Source organism: Mustela nigripes, chromosome 4 (genome assembly GCF_022355385.1).
Source record: "Mustela nigripes isolate SB6536 chromosome 4, MUSNIG.SB6536, whole genome shotgun sequence".
Lineage (NCBI taxonomy): Eukaryota > Metazoa > Chordata > Mammalia > Carnivora > Mustelidae > Mustela > Mustela nigripes.
The window spans coordinates 101,871,108-101,893,559 of NC_081560.1; the positions used below are offsets into that span (position 1 = coordinate 101,871,108).

The following is a 22,452-nucleotide window of genomic DNA, read 5'->3' on the forward strand; positions in this document are numbered from 1 at the left end:
ATTTGGTCTGTTCCACTTAGAAAGCCTTCCATCATGTTCTGGGCATGCTCATCTTTGGTCCTCCCAAAGTGCCCTATGTGTCCATTCCCACAGCACTTAGAATAGTCCTTTGTTATTGCTTGTTTTCTTGTCTGTTTCCACACTACTCAACCTCATCCCAGGCACATAGCTTCAAGAGGATGGGCATTTATTCTGTTCAGTTTTGGATGACTAGTGGTCAACACAGAAGAGCTCACTAATAAAGAAATAACTGCATGAATGAATTATGGAAGCAGTAGGCTACACAAAGGTGTACAAAATAACTATGTTCTCAGCAAAACTCCAAGGTGGGGGAACCAGAGTGCTGCATATATTGGGGAGGGTTGCATCTGAGGAGGTGGGAGTGGTTTCTGCGGAAAGAGGATTAGAGGCAAGAAGCTCTGAGCACCATAAAACAATTTGCCAGGTTAGGAGTGAGACAAAACTTGGCTACAGATTCTCAAATACAAGAAATGGTATGTTATGTCAATAACCATAAAATTGGTTCAGGGGATGAAAAGGTTAACAACAACAACAACAAAAACCACTAACCACCAAATTCTCCCTATTCCTCTGAGAAACCCCTTTCCCAGTGCACCCTAGACTTTGTGAAATGGAGACAGACTTTAAAGTCACAACAGTCAGGAGATCTTGTAAAATACCCCCTTATAAAATCATCCTATAGCTTGCTGGTAAATGGATAAGACAGATCCTTTGCATGTAAATAAATCATGCAAGAAGTTTTAGGAGGAGCATTCAAGTTTACATTTGTTGTGTTTTATTTGTAGCATTTGGTTTATGGCTTCTACAAATCAAAACATTTTCTTAAGTTCTCTCTGAAAGAAAGGCTAAGAGGTATAGATATAAAGGAAAGAAATGAAAAATTAGAATAATGTACAGTCTAATCACATCAGACTTATTGCCCTTCTAGCGTACCTGAGATTATTGCATTAAGAATCTGATTTTCAGAATATTAGGGACTAAGCCTCAGAATTTCATGTCAACATAGGATTTTTGATGAAGTTCTTTTCTAATGCCTGGTTCGATAGGTACTGGTGACAAGCTACAAAAATGAATTATGGATGTGTTAGTAAGAAAACAGACAAAACAGAATTAATTCACAAATGACTCCTATGGCTATTATAAATTCCACATCCAATTATAAAATAAACATCATGTCACCTTCCCAAAATGTCATGGGGCCAGGTTTCTAGAATCAGAATGGGAAAAGAGGGCAGACTGAGGGATATGATTGTAGGGCACAAGTCTAGGGAGATCGCAAAAGGCTCAATTCTGACGAAAACTTTACAAGACCCAGTTTTCTTATGATTTAAAAAAAAGGGCTCCGAACTTTCCTCAAGTCCTTCTTCCACTGTGTAGAGGCAATTCTTTACACAGCACAACTCACATAAAGAACTAAAATTATGAAAAAGAAGCCCTTTGGGAAGTGCTGCTATCCCAAGATCTGCTCAAGGCTGCCTGTGCCGGGTCTCTCGTGGATCCAATGCTAAGGTCACTCCAGCATCGCGGTGCCGTCCCTCCCACTTAACAAGAGGGATGAACTCTTACTCCTCCTTTAATTTTGGGACTACTTCATGACAGACTGGGGCTGAAGCTGAGACTCCCTGTGGACACACAGGATGAAGGGGACCCTTTGGTAAACTGGGAGACCTTCACCCCCAAACTGATGATACATTGCCATGGATGCTTACCAAGAAGGACTCCATTCATTCAGCAACTAGTCTTGCCACTTCATCTCTCCCAATAATAAACCACAAGATCATTTCACCCTCTTTAATGAAGCTGATCAAATGATCGGTTCATGTCTAACAATTCTGTTTGATAGTTGCTCCCATCAGTCACTTGCCTGTGAGTTAATTTAGCAACTAATTTGGCCAGAGTGTTTTCCAGGAGGTTTGTAACTTTAAGGTAGCTATTCTATAGTTATTTTTAATGATTTAAAATATTTTTTTCTGAAAAATCTGCTTTAAAACTCCCAAGACAAATATTACTAGAAAAAAGTTTAATGACTTGGAGTTTGGGGCTATTTTCAACTATTAGTTCAGTGGCCATTGCAGGAGACCCAGACTGCAAAGAAAATCTTAACCTGATCTTATTTTATTTTATTAAAGATTTTATTCTAGAGAGACAGAGAGAGCATCAGTGGGGAGAGGGGCACTGGGGAAGGGTCAAGGAGAGGGACAAGCAGACTCCACATATCCAGGTTCCAGAGTTTGGAGCCTGATGGGGGCTCGATCTCAGGACCCTGAGATTATGACCTCAGACAAAACCAAGAGTCAGCCACTTAACTGACTGAGCCACCTGGGTACCCCATGAACCTGATCTTACTTTAAAGTAATAATAGCCCACATTTCTAGACAAATGGCCTATTCAGTTTTGTTTTGTTTTGAAATAGGAGAATGTGAACTCTACCTCTGCTGGGTGGTCTGACAAAGCAAATGAATGTGTGAACATGAACTGACAGAAAGATATCTCGAGTTCTGGCAGAAAACTTTGCTTTGAACTTTCTGCTGTTCAATTATTACTGAAAGCTTGGCTGCAGAGACACTGGATCAAAGTGGTAGAAGAAGGAGCAGAAATGGATATGTTCACTTCCAATTTCTCACTGAGAAGGCCAGAAGATACTAATAGGTAGCCAGAAAATAGCAATGTGAGTTAGGGATTAAAAACAATCCAGAATAACAAAATTCTGATGAGATTTCTATAAATTAAAATCTTGATGAAGACTGAGGAGGAATATACTCCTGTCTAAATGGAAATCTGGGGAACCAGCTACAGCAGGCCCCAGATACAGCAGGAACGAACATCCCCAGCTGACCCCTTTCTGCGGTGGCCCTTCCACACTCCCTGGACCCTGTTTCCCCATCCTGCCACAGATATGTCTCCACCAACCGCCTATTTTCTGTATCCAGAGGCTACAGTCCCCGGGCCTTGTCACGTTTGGGGATGAGGGAGCACATGGTGGTCCTCCACTGCATGTGCAGTGAAGGCTCCTCAGGGACCTGGAAAGCAGATGTGCAGAGCATACACTGAGAACAGGGACATGTTGCATCTGAATCTCATGCCCCGTAGAGAACCCAGCAGGTGGATGGAGAGCTCTCTCCCGAGCCCACTAGTAGATCCCACTGGAGGATGCCGCTTGGTCCACAAAAAGGGAAGGGAAGATGAATGAAAACCTGTGTGGAAGCATGGACCTGAAGGGAAAGCTGGAAAATTCACAGTGTGCTGAGCAGAGGACAATTTACCGAAAATAGCAATGTGAGTTAGGGATTAAAAAAAATCCAGAATAACAAAATTCTGATGAGATTTCTATAAATTAAAATCTTGATGAAGACCAGGGGTCTTTTGGCAAACTGGGGAGATTTCTGTCCTTCAATGTATGAATAGGGAGAGGAAAAAAAAATACCACGAGGCTTATAAGAGGGACTGTAATGCACAGGAAAAGGAAGCAAAAATACTGAGAGAAAGAGCTTATTTTAAACATGATTTTCTACAGAAAATATAAGTAAAATATAAAATACATGTTAAGTGCTCCCAATAAGATGCAAACAGTATGAAAAACAAAGTACGGGGTGATATATGGCAAAAAAATTAAGTAATTCGTATATTGTTTAGCTCTAACACAATGTAGGTCTCCTTCTCTGTCACAGCCCCACACCTCTGCACTTGCCATCCTTCTGCCAATGCCTTACCTTCCTCCAGGGCCTCGTAACTCCCTTCCACAGTGCCCACACACCACCTCCTCCCAAGGCCTTCCCAGTTGCTGCAGGCACTGCCTCATGGCTTACACCAGCCCAATGGGTTTTCACAGCCCAGCACCAGACACTTCAAAGAGTATTTATAATTCACAACAGAATAACCATGAGTTCTCAATGCTGGGATTTGTATTTCATTTACTCCCATACCCCTTACTCATCATATTTTCTGATACACAATTAAGAATAATAAACAGATGAGAGCCTTGGAAAGATAAGGATAGGTGACATCTTTCCCCACCCCCGACTGGGACCTCAATGACTGTCAATAGGACAAAGGCAAAGGATAAGATGGAATGAGAAAATGAGAAAAGGAACTAAAACATACTGAGAACCTGCTGTGCTCAAAATATTGAAGTGCTGGTTATATACTAACAGGGCATTTGGCATCTTTTCCCCCTTTACAAAAAATTATACTTTTAGATTATTGCCACAAACTAACTCATCGATCCTTGGGACAAGACATAATGGCTATTGGCAGCCATCTTTGGATGGAAAATGGAAGCCATCATTGGAAAATGGGTACTCAGAGTTTATTGGCAAATTGATTTTGGAAAACTTGAATAGCATTTCCCCTTAGAAAAAGTTTGCATAAGTCCTTAGACCAGATGCCGCTAGATTATTTCAGAAACAAAACTGAGATTTGTTTCAGCTCCATCACCAGATAGCCAAATGGTCCTGTAACCAAAATGGTACTTCCTGCCTATCTCACAGATGTGCTGTGAACCAACTAAAATTAGGCAAGTGAAACTCCTCTGAAGAGTGCACCATGCTGTAAGAGCCAGTAGTTTAACTATTATAAAACCCAAATGCATATTAAAATACTGTCTCCAGGAAAATGCATGCTCCCTCTGCAAATGACTCCAACATGGCAGTGGGTAGACGACTCTGTTCCCGGCTTCATTTGGCCTTATGATCTGAGGCTCACGTGCGTGGGGATTAAAAGAGAAACAAAAGTTGTCGACCCAAGTGTCTACTGATTTATGTGAGAAAATCATTATGGAGATAATCATCAGGATGACGGCAACATGTCAACACATTTCAAGATGTCTGAGTATAAGCAATGGTAACACAAGAGGAGTAACCAAGATGAGGTCAAGGCTGACTCAGATTCAATGCTGTCTCCTCTACTTTTTGTCAAATAATAGGCTGAAGCTGTTTCTCTCCTCAGCCTGTTTCTCGTCAGCAGCCCCTGGAAAGCCTGTTTGTTGAGAGTTTATCCCACTTGGTAAAGCCTGTCCACTGTGCAATTCTGGCAGTTTCCAGGGAGCTGGCACCTTGTTTTCTTTTAGGCTTAAACTGTACACCTGCATTCCTGTAATCACATGTCTTGTATTGGTCTGAGAAGCAGATGACATCTGGAGTCCCCAGGAGGCTGAGTTCAGAGAAGCCACATGTTCCAGAGAGCCTTCTCCAAAAAGCAATCCTAAAGATTCCAGGGCTGCCCAAGCTCCCTCACGGCACCACTCATTTCAGCCTTGAACCAAAAAGGCTCGTCCATCATTGAGCAAAGCCCCTTCTGGCTGAGAAGTCAGTGTGCCTGCAGAGAAGCTGCCTCATTGTGTGACATGCTGTGCCTGTGCCCGGAAGGCTTTTCCTGTGTCAGTTGCCTCCACTTCCGGGCTCTTTTCTTCCTTATCTGCTGTGTGCTCAGGGCCTCCATGCTTTGTCCGCCTCGCCTATGGTCAGTTCAGTACCAGCTCCAGCTTGGCCGACTCCATTTAGCTGACCCTCCTGACTGAACAACTGGCCACTTCCATCAAAGCCTCTTTGGCCTTTCCAGGCACCCTCTTTTTGATACTTTCCCACATGTTGGGCCCACCATGGGGGGTATCTGGCATTCTGGGAATACTTCCCCAAAACACTTTCATTCCTGTCCTATCCAGTAAAATGACAGACATCACCTTCCAATCTGTCTGGCTAGTGTAGGAGAAAATGGTATAACCAGTGAGAAGTATAGATGGTCCCTCTCTCTCCCCTCTCCTGCTGCCTGCTGTATGTCATCCGACAGGGAGCCCTGGGACGCCCTCTCCAGCCAGCATCCAGTTCTGCACCAATTATCTGGATTGAGGCAGCCCAGCCTGTGGTCCCAAGCCCTGCCTACCTTGGTTATACCACCATGGACTCAAGTCACTCATTTTCCACACCTTGAAGGACTGACTTAGGAAACAGCAAAACCATGTCTTTTAGGGGTAAAGGTCTTTCCAAATCATTCATACTTCACTTTAAGTTTACTCACTGGAGCCAAGTGTGGGGCTTGAACTCACAACCCTGAGATCAAGACCTGAGCTAAAATCAAGAGTTCAATGCCTAACGGACTGAGCTACCCAGGTTCTCTTTTTACATAGGGGAAACCAAATCTTTTTTACTTACACGCCACCCTGACAAAGCCCTCACTGGTTTTTGGTCAGCCTCTCCCACTGACTAATCTTTATCTTATGTGAAAAGGACATGAAATGCCACCTGAAGGTAAATTTCAGCTAATCAGATGCATTAAGAACAAAGGTCAGCAGCACCAGAAAGATGCAAACTAGACTGTAATTTAGGAAAAGGCAGCATTTGTTACTGGAGTACTGAGCAAAACCAGAGGACAACAAACAAAAGACGTGACTTAAATCTCTGGTCTGCAGCTGTGAGCTTAGGTCCATTACTTAGGCATATCGGACAGTTTCCTCATTCATATAAAGGAAAAAATGACCAGTGATTCTAGTCTCTTCTAGGCCTACCATTTTATAATTTTATGAACCAAATCAGTCTGAGATTATAAATTTCTATTCCATAAATTTCTTTATAAGCTTAAAAAGAAATTAAAACATATGGAAATATAAATCCTTAAAAACCAAGGAATTTTTAAAAATGCACACCAGAGAAACACTTGTTCCTCACACTTGTGAAGCATGAATCTATTGCAAACATCTCACTACTAAAGCTTAACATTTCACAAACAAAAAGTGGTATGATTTTAATAAGTTTGCCTTTGGCTCTCCTTCCTCCTCACTATTCTGTCTACTTATAATCTATCTATCTATTTATCTATCTATCTATATATATATATCTATATATATATATAATCCATATGCCCATATGTGTATATAAACATACACACACACACGAAGTGGGAGAAAGCAAAGAAGCACCAAGATTAGCTCTGACCAAAGAGGAAGAAATGGGACTTACAGGAGCTGCGGAGTTTTTGACTGTGACACTGGGGGTGGTGGCTCGCAGGGCTCCACTCACACCGTGGTAGTATTTGAAGCAGATCTTAGTTTCAGCTGAAAAATAGAAATCAAATGGTACTGAGAACTAGGGTATGATCCAGAAGAGATAACCATTTCCAGAAGGACACCCCCAGAAAATGACCCGTAATTCCTCCCATGAGCCAAGCAGTTCTCATCTGCTGATGCTTATTCGACATGTGGCTCTGTGGACAGGTCTGACATCTCCCTAAAAATGTGTCCTCAAAAATTTCTCTTTGTACCCAAGTGAAATCCATTATTTCAACTTCTCTGCATTCATCCAATCCTGCATTGGGCTCTCTGCTCAGCGGGGAGCCTGCTTCCCCCCTCTCTCTCTGCCTACTTGTGATCTCTCTCTCTGTCAAATAAATACATAAAATCTTAAAAGAAGAAACAGTGGACTAAAACAGCAACCATTTATTTAAAAAAAAAAAGTTATTTGTAATAAACCTTTACTTCTGAGATTCTAGCTGGTGTGATGCCTACCACCAGGCTGTTCTGTAATTTTTGGTTATTGAATTCATTGTGATTACTATCTTAGCAACTTGGAGGACGACTTTGAGAAGTTACTGAGATACATGGATGGAGGCATATTTTCTAAACTGTGATACTCATTAATGATAACTTATTTGCATCACAATTTGTTTTTCTTCAAAGTCCTTTCTATGTAAGTAGGAAAGATATGGCCATGGGGGTCCACACTGGGTTTGCCTTTTGGCTCCATTCCTGACAATCTGTGAGACAAGAAGCAAGTCCATGACCTCCCTTACTCCATGCTTCCTGTAAAATAAATAGAACTAACAACAGTACCTACTTCATAAAGTATTGGATAAGCAAATAAAGTTCTTAGAGTGCAAATAATGCATGATAACTAAAGACAAAATCTGTGGCCAACCTGGGTCTAGTTTATTTGAAGGTGACTTGCTTTTCCCAATTTACTGTTTGTAGGATTTTTCTTTTAAATTTGAAAAATTTGCCAGGCTATGTCTTAGCCCCTTACTTAATTTTGTTTGGAACAACATGAGAAATCCCAAATTTGAGATCCTGTTTCTCAAGTCTGGGAATCTGTCATCAGACTCAATGTTTCAAAAAAAAAAAATGTCTATAATTTTCTTAGCTTGCATTTTAGATATGCTCATTATGGAAAATATGGACAGTGAAAAGTATAAAAAAACTTCTATGAGTGTTTTTATGCATATCTGGGAGTATAAGCTTAATACTATATGTAATGTAGTAAAATAATAATGTAATAATACTGCATTTTAAAAAGTTAACATTAAACAGATAGGTTCAACTATCAAATCTTTGTTGGTGACATTCATTGTTTTACGGAATCATTGACTTGATTTGTAATTGTAGTATTCATGTAATTTTGAAAATTTGGGCTCTTCCCTAAAAATGAATGACTTTTTGAAAATTATGTTGAAGTTCAAGTTTGTTCCCTAGTATAACGGAGCAAAACTTGCTGGTTATCTTTCCAACATCCATTCTCCCTTTCCTCCTTAATACAAAAATCTCTATTTTATTTTGAATGGTAATGTCCAGCTAAAGCACTATATTTTGGAGCCTCCCTTGCAGAAAACATTTCTGTTGTTTTCCACTGTTATTTGGGATTTCTGTTATCTGTAAATTTTACAATATAGAAAGCTTGCTTACTTTTTCTTTATTTTTTTATACTTTCATTTTTTTATTTACAGAGTTCAAGCACAAGTTAAAAGCACAATTGGTTCTTGACACAGAAGATATGAGTACTGCAATATTATTCCGTAGAAGATGTGAATATTTTAAGGATTCCCCTTCCTTGTGGGCAAAATGCTTCTCAAAAAGCACTTTATACTTTCATCAGGAAATGTAGCCCTTGTTAATATTAAGTATTATCAATTAAGTATAAGTTTAAGTAGTATTTCATCTTTATTTCATGTATTTGATTAGTAGTGAGATTAAGCATTTTTTCATCAAATCTTTTTTTTCTTTAAAGATTTCATTTATTTATTTATTTGACAGACATAGATCACAAGCAGGCAGAGAGGCAGGCAGAGAGAGGAGGAAGCAGACTCCCTGCTGAGCAAAGAGCCTGATGTGGGGCTCAATGCGGGGCTCAATCCCAGGACCCTGGAATCACAACCCAAGCCGAAGGCAGAGGTCTTTTTTATTTTTTTTAAGAGAGAGATCACAAGCAGGCAGGCAGAGAGAGAGAAGGGGAAGCAGGCTCCCCGCTGAGCAGAGAGCCTGATGCGGGGCTTGATTCCAAGACCCTGAGATCACAACCTGAGCCGAAGGCAGAGGCTTAACTCTCTGAGCCACCCAGGCACCCCTCATCAAATTTAATTAGCCATTGTATTTACTTTTTTATCCATTGAACTGTACTTGTCAAGACTTCCCACCACCTGGATGACACTTGGGTGCTCACTTTTTAGTGGATATGCTCTTTTAGATACACCAATACTTTCCATTTCCCTCCTGTCATTCTTTTCTTGCAGTGATTTTGCATTACTGTTGATTGCCTTTTAAGCTCTTGGTGGACAATCTTACAACCCAGTTCTGTATTCTTCAAGGCACCTCACAGTTATCTGCACATTGTTAGGTATACACGTCCAGACCCAGTCCTGCTCCAGCCTGTAGGTTAGGGATTAGGAGGGAACACTGAATAAAGCAGTGAGCCTATATAGCTAGGCAACCTCACTGAGCTGGTGCAATTTAAGTTCCTCTTCTTGTAGGTGCCATGACATCAGCTTGATGGGGCCAGTGGCTTCAGCTCAAGCACAGCTGGGTGGAAGGAAATTTTACGTAACAGGCATTTCTAAACAGGCATTACTAGCTTTCCTTATGAATAAGATTATTCCAATGTCTTTAAGTAAGAAAGGTCAAGGTAGATAAGAGCCATATGATCCTCTCAAAAAAAGCATTTGACAAAATACAGTATCCATTCTAGATAAAAACAAAGAAACCAACAACGTAGGGATAAATGCAACATACTTCAACATCATAGTGATATGTGAAAGACCCAGGGCTAATATGACCTTCAAAGGGGAAAAACTGAGAGCTTTTCCTCTACAGTCAGGAATAAAACAGAGATGTCCACTCTCACCATAACTATTTAATGCAGTACTGGAAGTCTTAGCCTCAGTGATCAGACAACAAAAAGATATAAAGGCAACAAAACTGGCAAGGGAGAAGTCAAATTTCACTACTTGCAGACAACAGTACTCTATGTAGAAAACCTGAAAAAATCCACCCCCCCAAATGCTAGAACTAATATATGAATTCAGCAAAGTTGCAGGATATATGATCAATTAAGAAATTTATTGCACTTCTATACTCCAATAATGAAGCAGCAGAAAGAGAAATCAAGGAATTGATCCCATTTATAATTGCACCAAAACGCATAAGATACCTACAAATAAATCTAACTAAAAAGGTAAAAGATCTGCACTCTGAAAACTACAGAATACTTAAGGAAGAAATAGAACACAACACAAAGAAGTGGAAAAGCATTTGATGCTCATGGATTGGAAGAACAAACATTGTTAAAATGTCTATACTACCCAAAGCAATCAACACATTTAATGCAATCCCTATCAAAATACCACCAGCATTTTTCATAGAGCTAGAACAAAGAATCCTAAAATTTGTATGGAACCACAAAAGACCCTGAGTAGTCAAAGCAATCCTGAAAAAGAAAAGCAAAACTGGACACACCATGATTCTGGACTTCAAGCTTTATTACAAAGCTATACTCACCAAGACAGTATGATACTGGCACAAAACCAGACACACAGATCAGTGGAACAGAATAGAAAAACCAGGGATGGACCCACAACTACATGGTCAACTAATCTTTGACAAAGCAGGAAAAAAAATAACCAGTGGGGCGGGGGGAGGGAAGACACTCTTCAATAAAATGGTTTTGGGAACACTGGAGAGCAACATGCAGAAGGATGAAACTGGACCACTTTCTAACACCATATACAAAAATAAATTGAAAATGGATTAGAGACTTAAATATAAGATAGAAAACCATCAAAATCCTAGAGAAGAACACAGGCAGCCACTTTTTTGACTTAGGCCATAGCAACTTCTTATTAGACCCATCATCAGAGGCAAGGGAAACGAAAGCAAAAATGAACTAAAAAGCTTATCAACAAAACTAAAAGGGAAACGGGAGAAGATATTTGCAAGTGACATATCTTATAAAGGGTTAGTTTCCAAAATCTATAAAGATTTATATGAAATGAAACCCCCCCCAAAAAAAATCCAGTTAAGAAATGGGAAGAAGACATGAATAGACATTTTTTTAAGAAGACATCCAGATGGCCAACAGACACATGAAAAGATGCTCAATCTCACTCATCATGAGGGAAATGCAAATCAAAGCAATGGTGTGATACCACCTCATACCTGTCAAATGGCTAAAATTAACAACACAAGAAACAAGAGGTGTTGGTGAGGATGCAGAGAAAGGGGAATCCTCTTACACTGTTGGTGGGAATGCAAACTGGTGCAGCCATTCTGGAAAACAATATGGAGGTTCCTCTAGAAGTTAAAAATAGAGCTGCCATACAATCCAGCAATTCCACTACTAGGTATTTACCCAAAGGATGTGAAAATACAGATCTGAAGGGGTACATGTACCTTGATGTTTATAGCAGCATTATCAACAACAGCCAAACTATGGAAAAAGCCCAAATGTTCATTGGCTGATGAATGGATAAAGAAGATGTGGTGTACACACACACACACACACACACACACACACACACACACACACACACGAATATTATTCAGCCATCAAAAAGAATGAAATCTTGCCATTTGCAATGACACGGATGGAGCCTACATTATGCTAAGTGAAATAAGTCAGAAAGACAAATACTGTATGATCTCACTCTTTCTTAAATGTGGAATTTAAGAAAGAAAACAGATGACCATGTGGGAACAGAGAAAGGAAGAAAAAAAAGAAAGGGAAACAAGCCATAAGTGACTATTAATGATAGAGAATGAATCGAGGGTTGATGGAGGGAGTTGGGTGGGGATGGGTAGATGGGTGGTGGAGGGCAATTGTGATAGGCACTGGGTATTGTATATATATGATGGATCACTGAAGTCCACCCCAGAAACCAATATTGCTCTGTATGTTAACTAACAAAATTTAAATTAAAAAAAAATTGATGGGAGAAATTGAGGGTACACAAAGAAATGGAAAGACATTTCGTGCTCATGGATTGGAAGAATATTATTAAAATGTATATATTACCAAAAGCAATCCACACATCTAATACAATCCATATCAAAACACAAACAGCATTTGTCAGAACTAGAGCAAAAAATTCTAAAATATGTATGAAACCACAAAAATCCCTTACTAGCCAAAACAATCTTAAAAAAAGAAAAGAAAAAAGCAAAGCTGGAGAAAGCACAGTTTCAGACTTCAAGTCTGAAAGTCTGACATGGTAATCAAAATGGTATGGCACTGGTGCAAAAATAGGCACACAGTTCAATGGAACAAAATAGGAAACCCAGAAATGAACCCACAACCATATGGTCAATTAATCTTCAACAAAGTAGGAAAGAATACCCAATGGAAAAAAGACTGTTTCTTCAACAAATTGTATTGGGAAAACTGGACAGTAACATGCAAAGAAAGAAACTGGATCACTTTCTTACACCATACACACATGAATTCAAAATGGATTAAAGATGTAAATGTGATACCTGAAATAACAACAAAACCTAAAGAGAACACAGACAGTAACTTCTATGACATCAGCCACAGCAACGTTTTTGTAGATATGCCTTCTGAGGTGAGAGAAATAAAACTAAATATAAACTATCGGGACTTCATCAAAATAAAAAGCTTCTACACAGTAAAGGAAACAATCAACAAAAGCAAAAGGCAATCTACAGAATGGGAGAATATATTTCCAAATGACCTATCAGATAAAAGGTTAGTATCCAAAATATATACAGAACTAATAAAACTCAATACCCCAAAACAAAGAATCCATTAAAAACTGGGCAGAAGACATGAATAGATATTTCTCCAAAGAAGATATCCAAATGGCCAACAGATATATGAAAAGATGTTCATCATCACTTACCACCAGGGAAATACAAATCAAAACTACAATGAGGGGTGCCTGAGTGGCTCAGTTGGTTAAGCGACTGCCTTTTGCTCAGGTCATGATCCTGGAGCCCTGGGATGGAGTCCCGCATCAGGCTCTATGCTCAGCAGGGAGTCTGCTTCTCCCTCTGACCCTCCCCGCTTCTCATGCTCTCTCTCTCAAATAAATAAAGGAAAAATAAAATTTTTAAAACTTTTTTTGGGGGGCCCCTGAGTGGATCAGTGGGTTAAAGCCTCTGCCTTCGGCTCAGGTCATGATCTCAGGATCCTGGGATTGAGCCCTGCATCAGGCTCTCTGCTCAGTGGAGAGCCTGCTTCCTCCTCTCTCTGCCTACCTCTCTGCCTACTTGTGATCTCTGTCTGTCAAATAAATAAAATCTTTAAAAAACAACAACAACTTTTTTTTTAAGTTAAAAAAAAGAACTGCAATGAGATATCATCTCCCACTGGTCAGAATGAGTAAGATCAACAACACAAGAAACAACAAGTGTTGGCAAGGATGTGGAAAAAAAGGAACCCTCATGCACTATTTGCAGGGATGGAAAGGGGTACAGTCACTGTAGAAAAAGAGTATGGAGATTCCTCAAAAAGTTAAAAATAGAAGCACCATGCAATGCAGAAATTTCACTACTGAGTATTTACTCAAAGAATTTAAAAAGCACTAATTCAAAGAGACACATGCACCCATATGTTCATAGCAGTGTTGTTTACAATAGCCAAATTATGGAAGCAACCCAATATCCATCAGTTGAATGAATAAAGAAGTTATGGTATACATATACAATGGGAATTTATTCAGCCATAAAAAGAATGAAATCTTTCCATTTGCAATAATTTGGATGGAACTAGAGGGTATTATGCTAAGTGAAATAAGTCAACCAGAGAAAGACAAATACCATTATCACTCAAATGTGGAATTCAAGAAATAAAACAAACAAGCAAAGGTGACAGTGAGACAAATGAAGAAACACTTTTAGCTATAGAGAACAAACTGATGGGTACTGAGGGAGAGATGGGTGGAGGAATGGGTTAAATAGGTGATGGGGATTGAGGTGTGCACTCCTCTGGTGAGCCGGGTGATGTATGGAATTGTTGAGTCACTACATTGTACACCTGAAACTAATATAACACTATATGTTAATTAACTGGAATTGAAATTAAAACAAAAAAATAGAACTACCATGTGATCTGGAAATCCTACTGGCTATTTAGCCAAAAGAATTGAAATCAGGATCTTAAAGAGGTATATGCACTCCCATGTTCACTGTACCACTGCTCACAACAGCCAGGATGTGGAAACAACCCAAAGGCTCATCAATGGATGAATGGATAGAGAACATATGGTATACAATGGAATATTACTGAATCTTCAAAAAGAAGGAAATTTGAAATATGCAACCACATTGATGAAACTTGAGGATGTTATGCTAAATGAAATGAGTCAGTCGCAGAACAAATACTGTATGATTTCACTTATATGTTGTATATAAAATAGTCAAATCATAAAAGCAGAGAGTATAATTATTGTTTCCAGGGGCTGGGAGGGGAAGGGAAATAAGGAGTTGATAATCAGTGGTATAAATTCTCAGTTACATAAGATAAGTAAGTTCTAAACATTTGTTGTATTAAATTATCCCTATAATTACCAATACTGTAACTACACTTAGAGATCTACTAAGAGGATACATCTCATGTTAAATGTGTTTATTACAACAGAATAAAAGTAAAAGTAAGAAAAGCAAAAATAAAAAAAAACAAGTTACAACAAATTTGTCTTAATAGTTAATTAGCAGTTAGCATGTACCCAATCACTCATACTACTAAATCTGCCCCTCACAAAATCCCTATGAAGTGTAAGTAATTATTATTAATATTTTTTAAAGTATTTAGCACAATGCTAAGCATATAGTAAGACCTCAACAAATGTCATCTAGTATTCTTTTTTTTTTTACATCTAAAAAGAATGAGACCAAAATGTGAAGCTAATTATACAAGGTCACATATATAATTCATGGCAACTAGGATTTCAGTAAACATTTTAAATTTCCATTTGGTGATTTGTCTTTTAAAAATTTTTAATAACTCAAGATTGTTGACTAGGTAGGCAACAGCAAACTTCTTATTCCAGTAACAATGTACTAGTTAATTCAGAAAACATCTAGAAAAGCTGGAAAAACATGGATATCAATCTGCCTGAAATAGGACTGCCAGGTAAAATATAGGATACTCAGATAAATTTGGTTTTCAGATAAACAGAGAATATACTTTTAATATAAGTATGTTCCTATTATTACATGGAACAGACTTATACTAGAAAAGATATTCATTGTTTATCTCAAATTCAAATTTAGTTAGGTAGTCTTGGAATATTTTCCCTCTAAAATTGGGAATTCTAGTCCAAAGTCATCAGAGACCTGATGAGAATGGGAATATTGAGGACAAGATCCAGAAAAAGAAAACCCATAAATGAGCCTAGGACTTGGGGTTGTCATTTCCCTAGTTGGGGCTGAGGATTATGTTGATTCCAAAAAATGCAGCTGAGAAACTGGAAAAGCTAAAAGAACTTTTTTTGACTTGCAGGGCTAAGGGTATCAAACGTAAGGGTTCAGGGCCTGCCAAAGAGGAAGATTTTGGTAATCCTTCATGATTCAAGTTGGAACCCTGAACAGCAGAATAGATATGCTGCTGAGAACCTACTTGCCCTTCAAATCATTCATGTCTTAAAATGACTAAATATCACCTAGAAGGAAAATAAATCCTTTCAGGAGGGAAATCATAATAACATGATTCTTAGCCTCAAATTATTTCTGCAAGTTTTCATTTCCAATGTCCAGTTCTGTGTGTCCAGGTACACACAGATACTAGACAATGTACAAAATACTAACAGAACAAGTAGACATCATAAGCTGATTCATATGGCTTCTAGATACTGGGTTATCAGACACAAGCTTTACTGAATGTATACTGAAAACATTCAAAGAAGTAAAATACAAAATTGAAACTATCAACAAAGTATGAAGCCTATAAAAATGAACCAAACAGAAATTCTGGATCTAAAAAACTACAATTTTGAAATAGTGTACTTAATAGATGGGTTTTAAAGCAGATTAAACAAAACACATGAGCATATTTAGGGAATTGGAATATAGGTCATGAAAAAATTCAGAATGAAACAAGCAGAAAAAAAAGGTATAAAATATAAAAGAGAAGTAAGGAACATATGGGATACTAGGGGGTGGTCTAATTTATGTATAAATTGGAATCCAAAAAGAGAGGAGAGAGACAGAGGTGTTAAAGCCAAAAATTCTCCAAAAGTGAAAAATTATCCAAAAACTTCCAAAAGTTATAAAAAACATCAAGCTATAGATTTAAAAAAAATCCTATGAACCAAAAAAAAAAAAATACAGCATGCAGATATCACTGTAAAACTTTAAAAAAAGAAGAGAAAAATCACATCATCAACCAGTGAAGTTAAAAGCTAGATTATCTTCATAGAAACAACAATTTGACATATGACTATTCAGTATCAGCAGAAATCACAGATGACAAAGGAATGACAGCTTCCATATGCAAAACAAACAAACAAAAAACCCCCAATAACAACAAAACCCAACAACTGTTATATAGAACTCTGCAACCCAGAAAAATATTCTTTAAGAATAAAGTGATTATTCCTATTGCTGTCCGGACATTGCAGATTGCCATCACCATGAGCATCGGAACTTCATGGTAAGTTTTTAACTATCCATACATTACCATGTCTGCAGAAATGTCCAAGTCTTATGAATCAAAATATGATCAGAGTAGACGACTGAGAAAGACATTTGGACCAGCACAGAAGTAAAATGCCATCCTTTACCACTTGCAGAAAGAATGAAATTCTCTGTTCAATAACATTCTGTAGCAAGAAAAATGAGCTTACATCTAATATTTCATTTATAAGAGATGTGAAACAAATGTAAATCCTATCTTCAACATCCAAGAAAAGCAATTTTAACTCAAGAGGTTATAATAACTGTGAGAGAGTCAGTCCCAACAGTTATCTAAAAGGAGTAATGGAGAGTACAATATTTTCAAATGCTCAAAAAGATCAAGAAGCAATGGAGAGGATGTGGATATAAAGGAATCTTCATGTACTGTTGGTGGGAATGCAAACTGCTTCAGCCACTGAGGAAAACAGTATGGAAGTTCCTCAAAAAATTAGAAAAACAGAATGACCAAGTTATGGAAGGCGCTCAAGTATCTATTGATAGAGGAATGGCTAAGGAAGATGTGGTATAAATATACAATGGAATATTACTTAGCCATAAAAAATGAAATCTTGCCATCAGCAACAACATAGATGAAGTTAGGGTGACATAAATCAATCAGAGAAAGACAAATACCATATGATTACAGTTATATTTGGAAAGTAAGAAACAAACAAGCAAACAAAGAGACAAACACACAGACTCTTAAATACACAGGACAAACGGGTCATTGCCAGAGGGGAGCTCCAGGGGGATGGAGAAATACATGAAAAGAATTAAGAATACACTTATCTTGATGAGCACTGAGAAAAGTATAGACTTGTTGAATCATTATACTGTACACCTAGAACTAATGTAATAGTGCATGTTAATTAAACCTCAATCAAAAAAGAAGCAGTGGAACAATAAGATACAAATTGAATTTTGAATCTGAAGAATACTTAGCTTTAGCAAGAGGAAATAATCCCAAGAGCAGTATTTTTATTTTTATTTTATGTATATATGTTTTAATTGTGTTATGTTAGTCACCATACAGTACATAATTATTTTTTAATTTTTTAAAGATTTTATTTATTTATTTGACAGAGATTACAAGTAAACAGAGAAGCAGACAGAGAGAGGCAGAGAGAAGCAGGCTCCCTGCTGGGCAGAGAGCCAAAGCCCGATGTGGGGCTCGATCCCAGGACCCTGAGATTATGACCTGAGCCGAAGGCAGAGGCCCAACCCACTTGAGCCACCCAGGTGCCCCTATCATTAGTTTTTGATGTAGTGTTCCATGATTCATTGTCTGCATATCACACCCAGTGCTCCATGCAATACATGCCCTCCTTAATTCCCACCACTAGGCTCACGCATCCCCTTACTGCCCTCCCTTCTAAAACTCTCAGTTTTTTTCCTGGAGTCTCTCATGGTTTGTCTTTCACCTCAATTTCTCCTCCATTTTCCCCTTCTCCTAATGTCCTCCATGCTATTTCTTATGTTCTACAAGTAAGTGATACCATACGATAACTGACTTTCTCTGCTTGACTTATTTCACTCAGCATAATCTCCTCCAGTCCCCATCCATGTTGATGCAAAAATTGGGTATTCATCCATTCTGATGGCTGAGTAATATTCCATTGTATATATGAACCACATCTTCTTTATCCATTTGCCTGTTGAAAGGCATCTCGGCTCTTTCCACAGTTTGTCTGTTGTGGACACTGCTGCTATGAACATTGGGGTGCATATGGCCCTTCCTTCCCTACATCTGTATATTTGGGGTAAATACCCATTAGTGCAATTGCAGGGACATAGGGTAGCTCTATTTTTAACTTTTGGAGGAATTTCCACACTGCTTTCCAAAGTGGCTGTACCAACTTGCATTCCCACCAGCAGTATAAGAGGGTTCCCATTTTCCACATCCTCTCCAACACTTGTAGCTTCCTGTCCTGTTAATTTTGGCCATTCTGACTGGTGTAAGGTGGTATCTCAATGTGGTTTTGATTTTAATTTCCCTGATGGCTGATGATGATGAACATTTTTTTCACATATCTCTTAGCCATTTGTTTGTCTTCATTGGAGAAGTGTCTGTTCATGTCTTCTGCCCATTTTTTGACATGACATGATTATCTGTTTTTCGGGTGTTGAGTTAGAGGAGTTCTTTATAGATCTTGAATATCAGCCCTTTTCTGTAGTGTCATTTGCGAATATCTTCTCCCATTCCATGGGTTGCCTCTTTGTTTTGTTGACTGCTTCCTTTGCTGTACAGAAGCTTTTGATCTTGATGAAGTCCCAGAAGTTCATTTTTGTGTTTGTTTCCTTTGCCTTTGGAGACCTGTCTTGAAAGAAGTTGCAGTGGCCAATGTTGAAGAGGTTACTGCCTATGTTCTTCTCTAGGATTTTGATGGATTCCTGTCTCACATTGAGGTCATTCATCCATTTAGAGTTTATCTTTGTGTATGGTGTAAGAGAATGGTCTAGTTTCATTCTTCTGTATATAGCTGTCCAATTTTCCCAGCACCATTTACTGAAGAGTTTTTTTCCATTGGGTATTTTTTCCTGCTTTGTCGAAAATTATTTGACCATAGAGTTGAGAGTCCATATCTGGGCTCTCTACTCTGCTCCACTGGTCTATGTGTCTGTTTTGTGCCAGTACCATGCTGTCTTGGTAATCACAGCTTTGTAATACAGCTTGAAAACAGGAAACATGATGCCCCCAGCTTCATTTTTCTTTTTCAACATTTCTTTGTGGCAATTTGGAGTCTTTTCTGGTTCCATACAAATTTTAGGATTGTTTATTCCAGCATTTTGAAAAATGCCATTGGTATTTTGATGGGGATGGTGTTGAAAATATAGATTGCTCTGGGTAGCATAGTCATTTTAATGATGTTATTCTTCCAATCCCTGAGCATGGAATGTTTTTGCATCTTTTTGTGTCTTCTTCACTTCTTTCATGACTGTTCTGTAGTTCCTAGAGTACAGATTCTTTACCTTGTTGGTTAGGTTTATTCCAAGGCATCTTGTGATTTTTGGTGCTATTGTAGATGGAATCGAGTCTCTGATTTCTCTTTCTACAGTTTCACTCTTAGTATATAAGAAAGCAACTAATTTCTGTGCATTGATTTTTGTATCCTGCTACATTACTGAATTGCTGTATGAGTTCTAGTAATTTGGGGGTGGAGACTTTTGGGTTTTCCACATATAGTATCATGTCATCTGTGAAGGGAGTTCGACTCCTTTGCCAATCTGAATACCTTTTATTTATTTTTGTTGTCTGACTGCTGTTGCTAGGACTTCTAGTCCTATGTTGAACAACAGTGGCAAGAGTGGACATCCTTATCATGTTCCTGATATCAACAGAAAGGCTCTCAGCTTTTCCCCATTGAGAAAGATATTTGCTGTGGATTTTTCATAGATGGATTTTATGAAGTTGAGGAATGTTCCTTCTATTCCTACACTCTGAAGAGTTTTAATCAGGAAAGGATGCTGTATTTTGTCAAATGTTTTTTCTGCATCAATTTAGAGGACAATGTGGTTCTTGGCTCTCCTCTTATTTATGTGTTCTTTCACACTGATTGATTTACAGATGTTGAACCACACTGTATCCCAGGGATAAATCCCACCTTATCATGACGGATAATCCTTTTAATGTACTGTTGGATCCTATTAGCTAGGATCTTGTTGAGAATTCTGGCATCTGTTTTCTTCATCAGGGATATTGGTCTGAAATTCTCCTTTTTGACAGGGTCTTTGTCTGGTTTGAGGATCAAGGTAATGCTGCCTCATAGAAAGCATCTGGAAGTTTTCCTTCTGTTTCTATTTTTTGAAACAGATTCAGGAGAATGGGTATTATTTATTCTTTGAATGTTTGATAGAATTACCCAGGGAATCCATCAGGCCCTGGACTCGTTTTTTGGGAGGTTTTTGGTCACTGCTTCAATCTCGTTACTACTTACTGGTCTACTCAGGTTGTCAGTTTCTTCCTGTTTCACTCTTGGAAGTTCATAGTTTCCAAGAATGCATCCGTTTCTTCTAGGTTGCTTAATTATTGGCATATAGCTGTTGATAATAATTTCTGATGATTGCTTCTATTTCCTTGGTGTTAGTCATGTTCTCCCCCCTTTCATTCATAATTTATTATACTTTCTCTTTTCTTTTGGATGAGTCTGGCCAGTGGTTTATTGATCTTATTAATTCTCTCAAAGAACCAGCTTCTAGTTTCAGTAATGTGTTCTACTGTATTTCTGGTTTCTAATTCATTGATCTTTGCTCTAATCTTAATTATTTTCCTACTCATGTGTGGGTTAGGTTTTGTTGTTGATTCTCCATATATTTAAGGAGTAAACATAGTTTGTGTATTCAGGATTTTTCTGGTTTTTGTTTTTTGTTGTTTTTGTTTTTGAGTGAGGCTTGGATGGCTATGTATTCCTCCCTTAGGACTACCTTTGCCATATCCTATAGCTTTTGGATTGGTGTGTCTTTGTTCTCATTGGTTTTCATGAGTAGTGATTAAGTTCGATGATTTCCTGGTTGACCCGAACATTAGCAGAATGGTCTTTAGCTTCCAAGTGTTTGAAATTCTTCCAAACTTTTTCTGGTGATTGAGTTCCAGTGTCACAGCATTGTGGTCTGAGAATATGCAGGGAAAAATCTCAATCATTTGGTATAGGCTGAGACTTGATTTGTGACCCGATATGTAGTTTATTCTGGAGAAAGTTTCATGCATGCTCAAGAAGAATGAGTATTCTGTTGTTTTAGGGTGGAATGTTCAGTATATATCTCTGAGGTCCATCTGGTTCAGTGTGTCATTCAAAGCTCTTATTTCTTGGTTGATTTTTCTGCTTAGGTGATCTATTTCTGAGAGTGGTGTGTTAAGGTCTCCTACAAATTAACATATTATTACCAATATGTCTCTTTATTTTGCTAACGATTGACTTATTATAGTAAGAAGTATGGTTGCTCCCATGTTGGGGGCATAGATATTTACAATTATTAGCTCTTCTTGCTGGATAGATCCTTTAAGAATGATGGAGTGTCCTCCTATATCTCTAGCTATAGTCAAATCTAAGCTGTCTGATTCAAGAATTGCTATCCCAGCGTTCTTTTGAAGTCTGTTGGCATGAAAGATAGATCTCCATCCCTTCACTTTCACTCTGGATCTATCTTTAGGCTCAAAATGAGTCTCTTGTAGATAGAATATGGATGGGTCCTGTCTTTTTGTCCAATCTGCAACCCTGTGTCATTTTATGGGAGCAGTTAGGCCATTCAAGTTGAGAGTAATTACTGACAGATAAGTTGCCTGTGAAGTTCCTGTTTCTATAGATTGTCTCTGTATATCTCTGTTCTGTACCACTCTTGGGGTCATTCTTTCATAGAACCCCACTCCCCCTTAATATTTCTTGCAAGGTTGGTTTAGTGTCACATACTCTTTCAGTCTCTGCCAGTCCTAGAAGCTTCTTATCTCTCCTTCTATTCTGAATGACAGCCTTGCCAGATAAAGAATTCTGGGCTGCATATTCTTCTCATTTAGTACTCTGAATATGTCTTGCCAGCCCTTTCTGGTTTGCCAG

The 22,452-nt window shown here is 38.4% G+C and overlaps 1 protein-coding gene across 4 annotated transcripts in view; it reads right to left on the reverse strand.

The window, feature by feature from the left end:
- Positions 1-22,452, reverse strand: part of HECW1 (HECT, C2 and WW domain containing E3 ubiquitin protein ligase 1) — a 455,383-nt gene that overhangs the window by 193,743 nt on the left and 239,188 nt on the right. For all 4 annotated transcript variants that reach the window (XM_059397215.1, XM_059397212.1, XM_059397213.1 and 1 more), the window contains one exon: positions 6,972-7,066. In XM_059397215.1, coding sequence (XP_059253198.1) covers positions 6,972-7,066 — 95 coding nt within the window. The remainder of the gene's footprint in view (positions 1-6,971; positions 7,067-22,452) is intronic.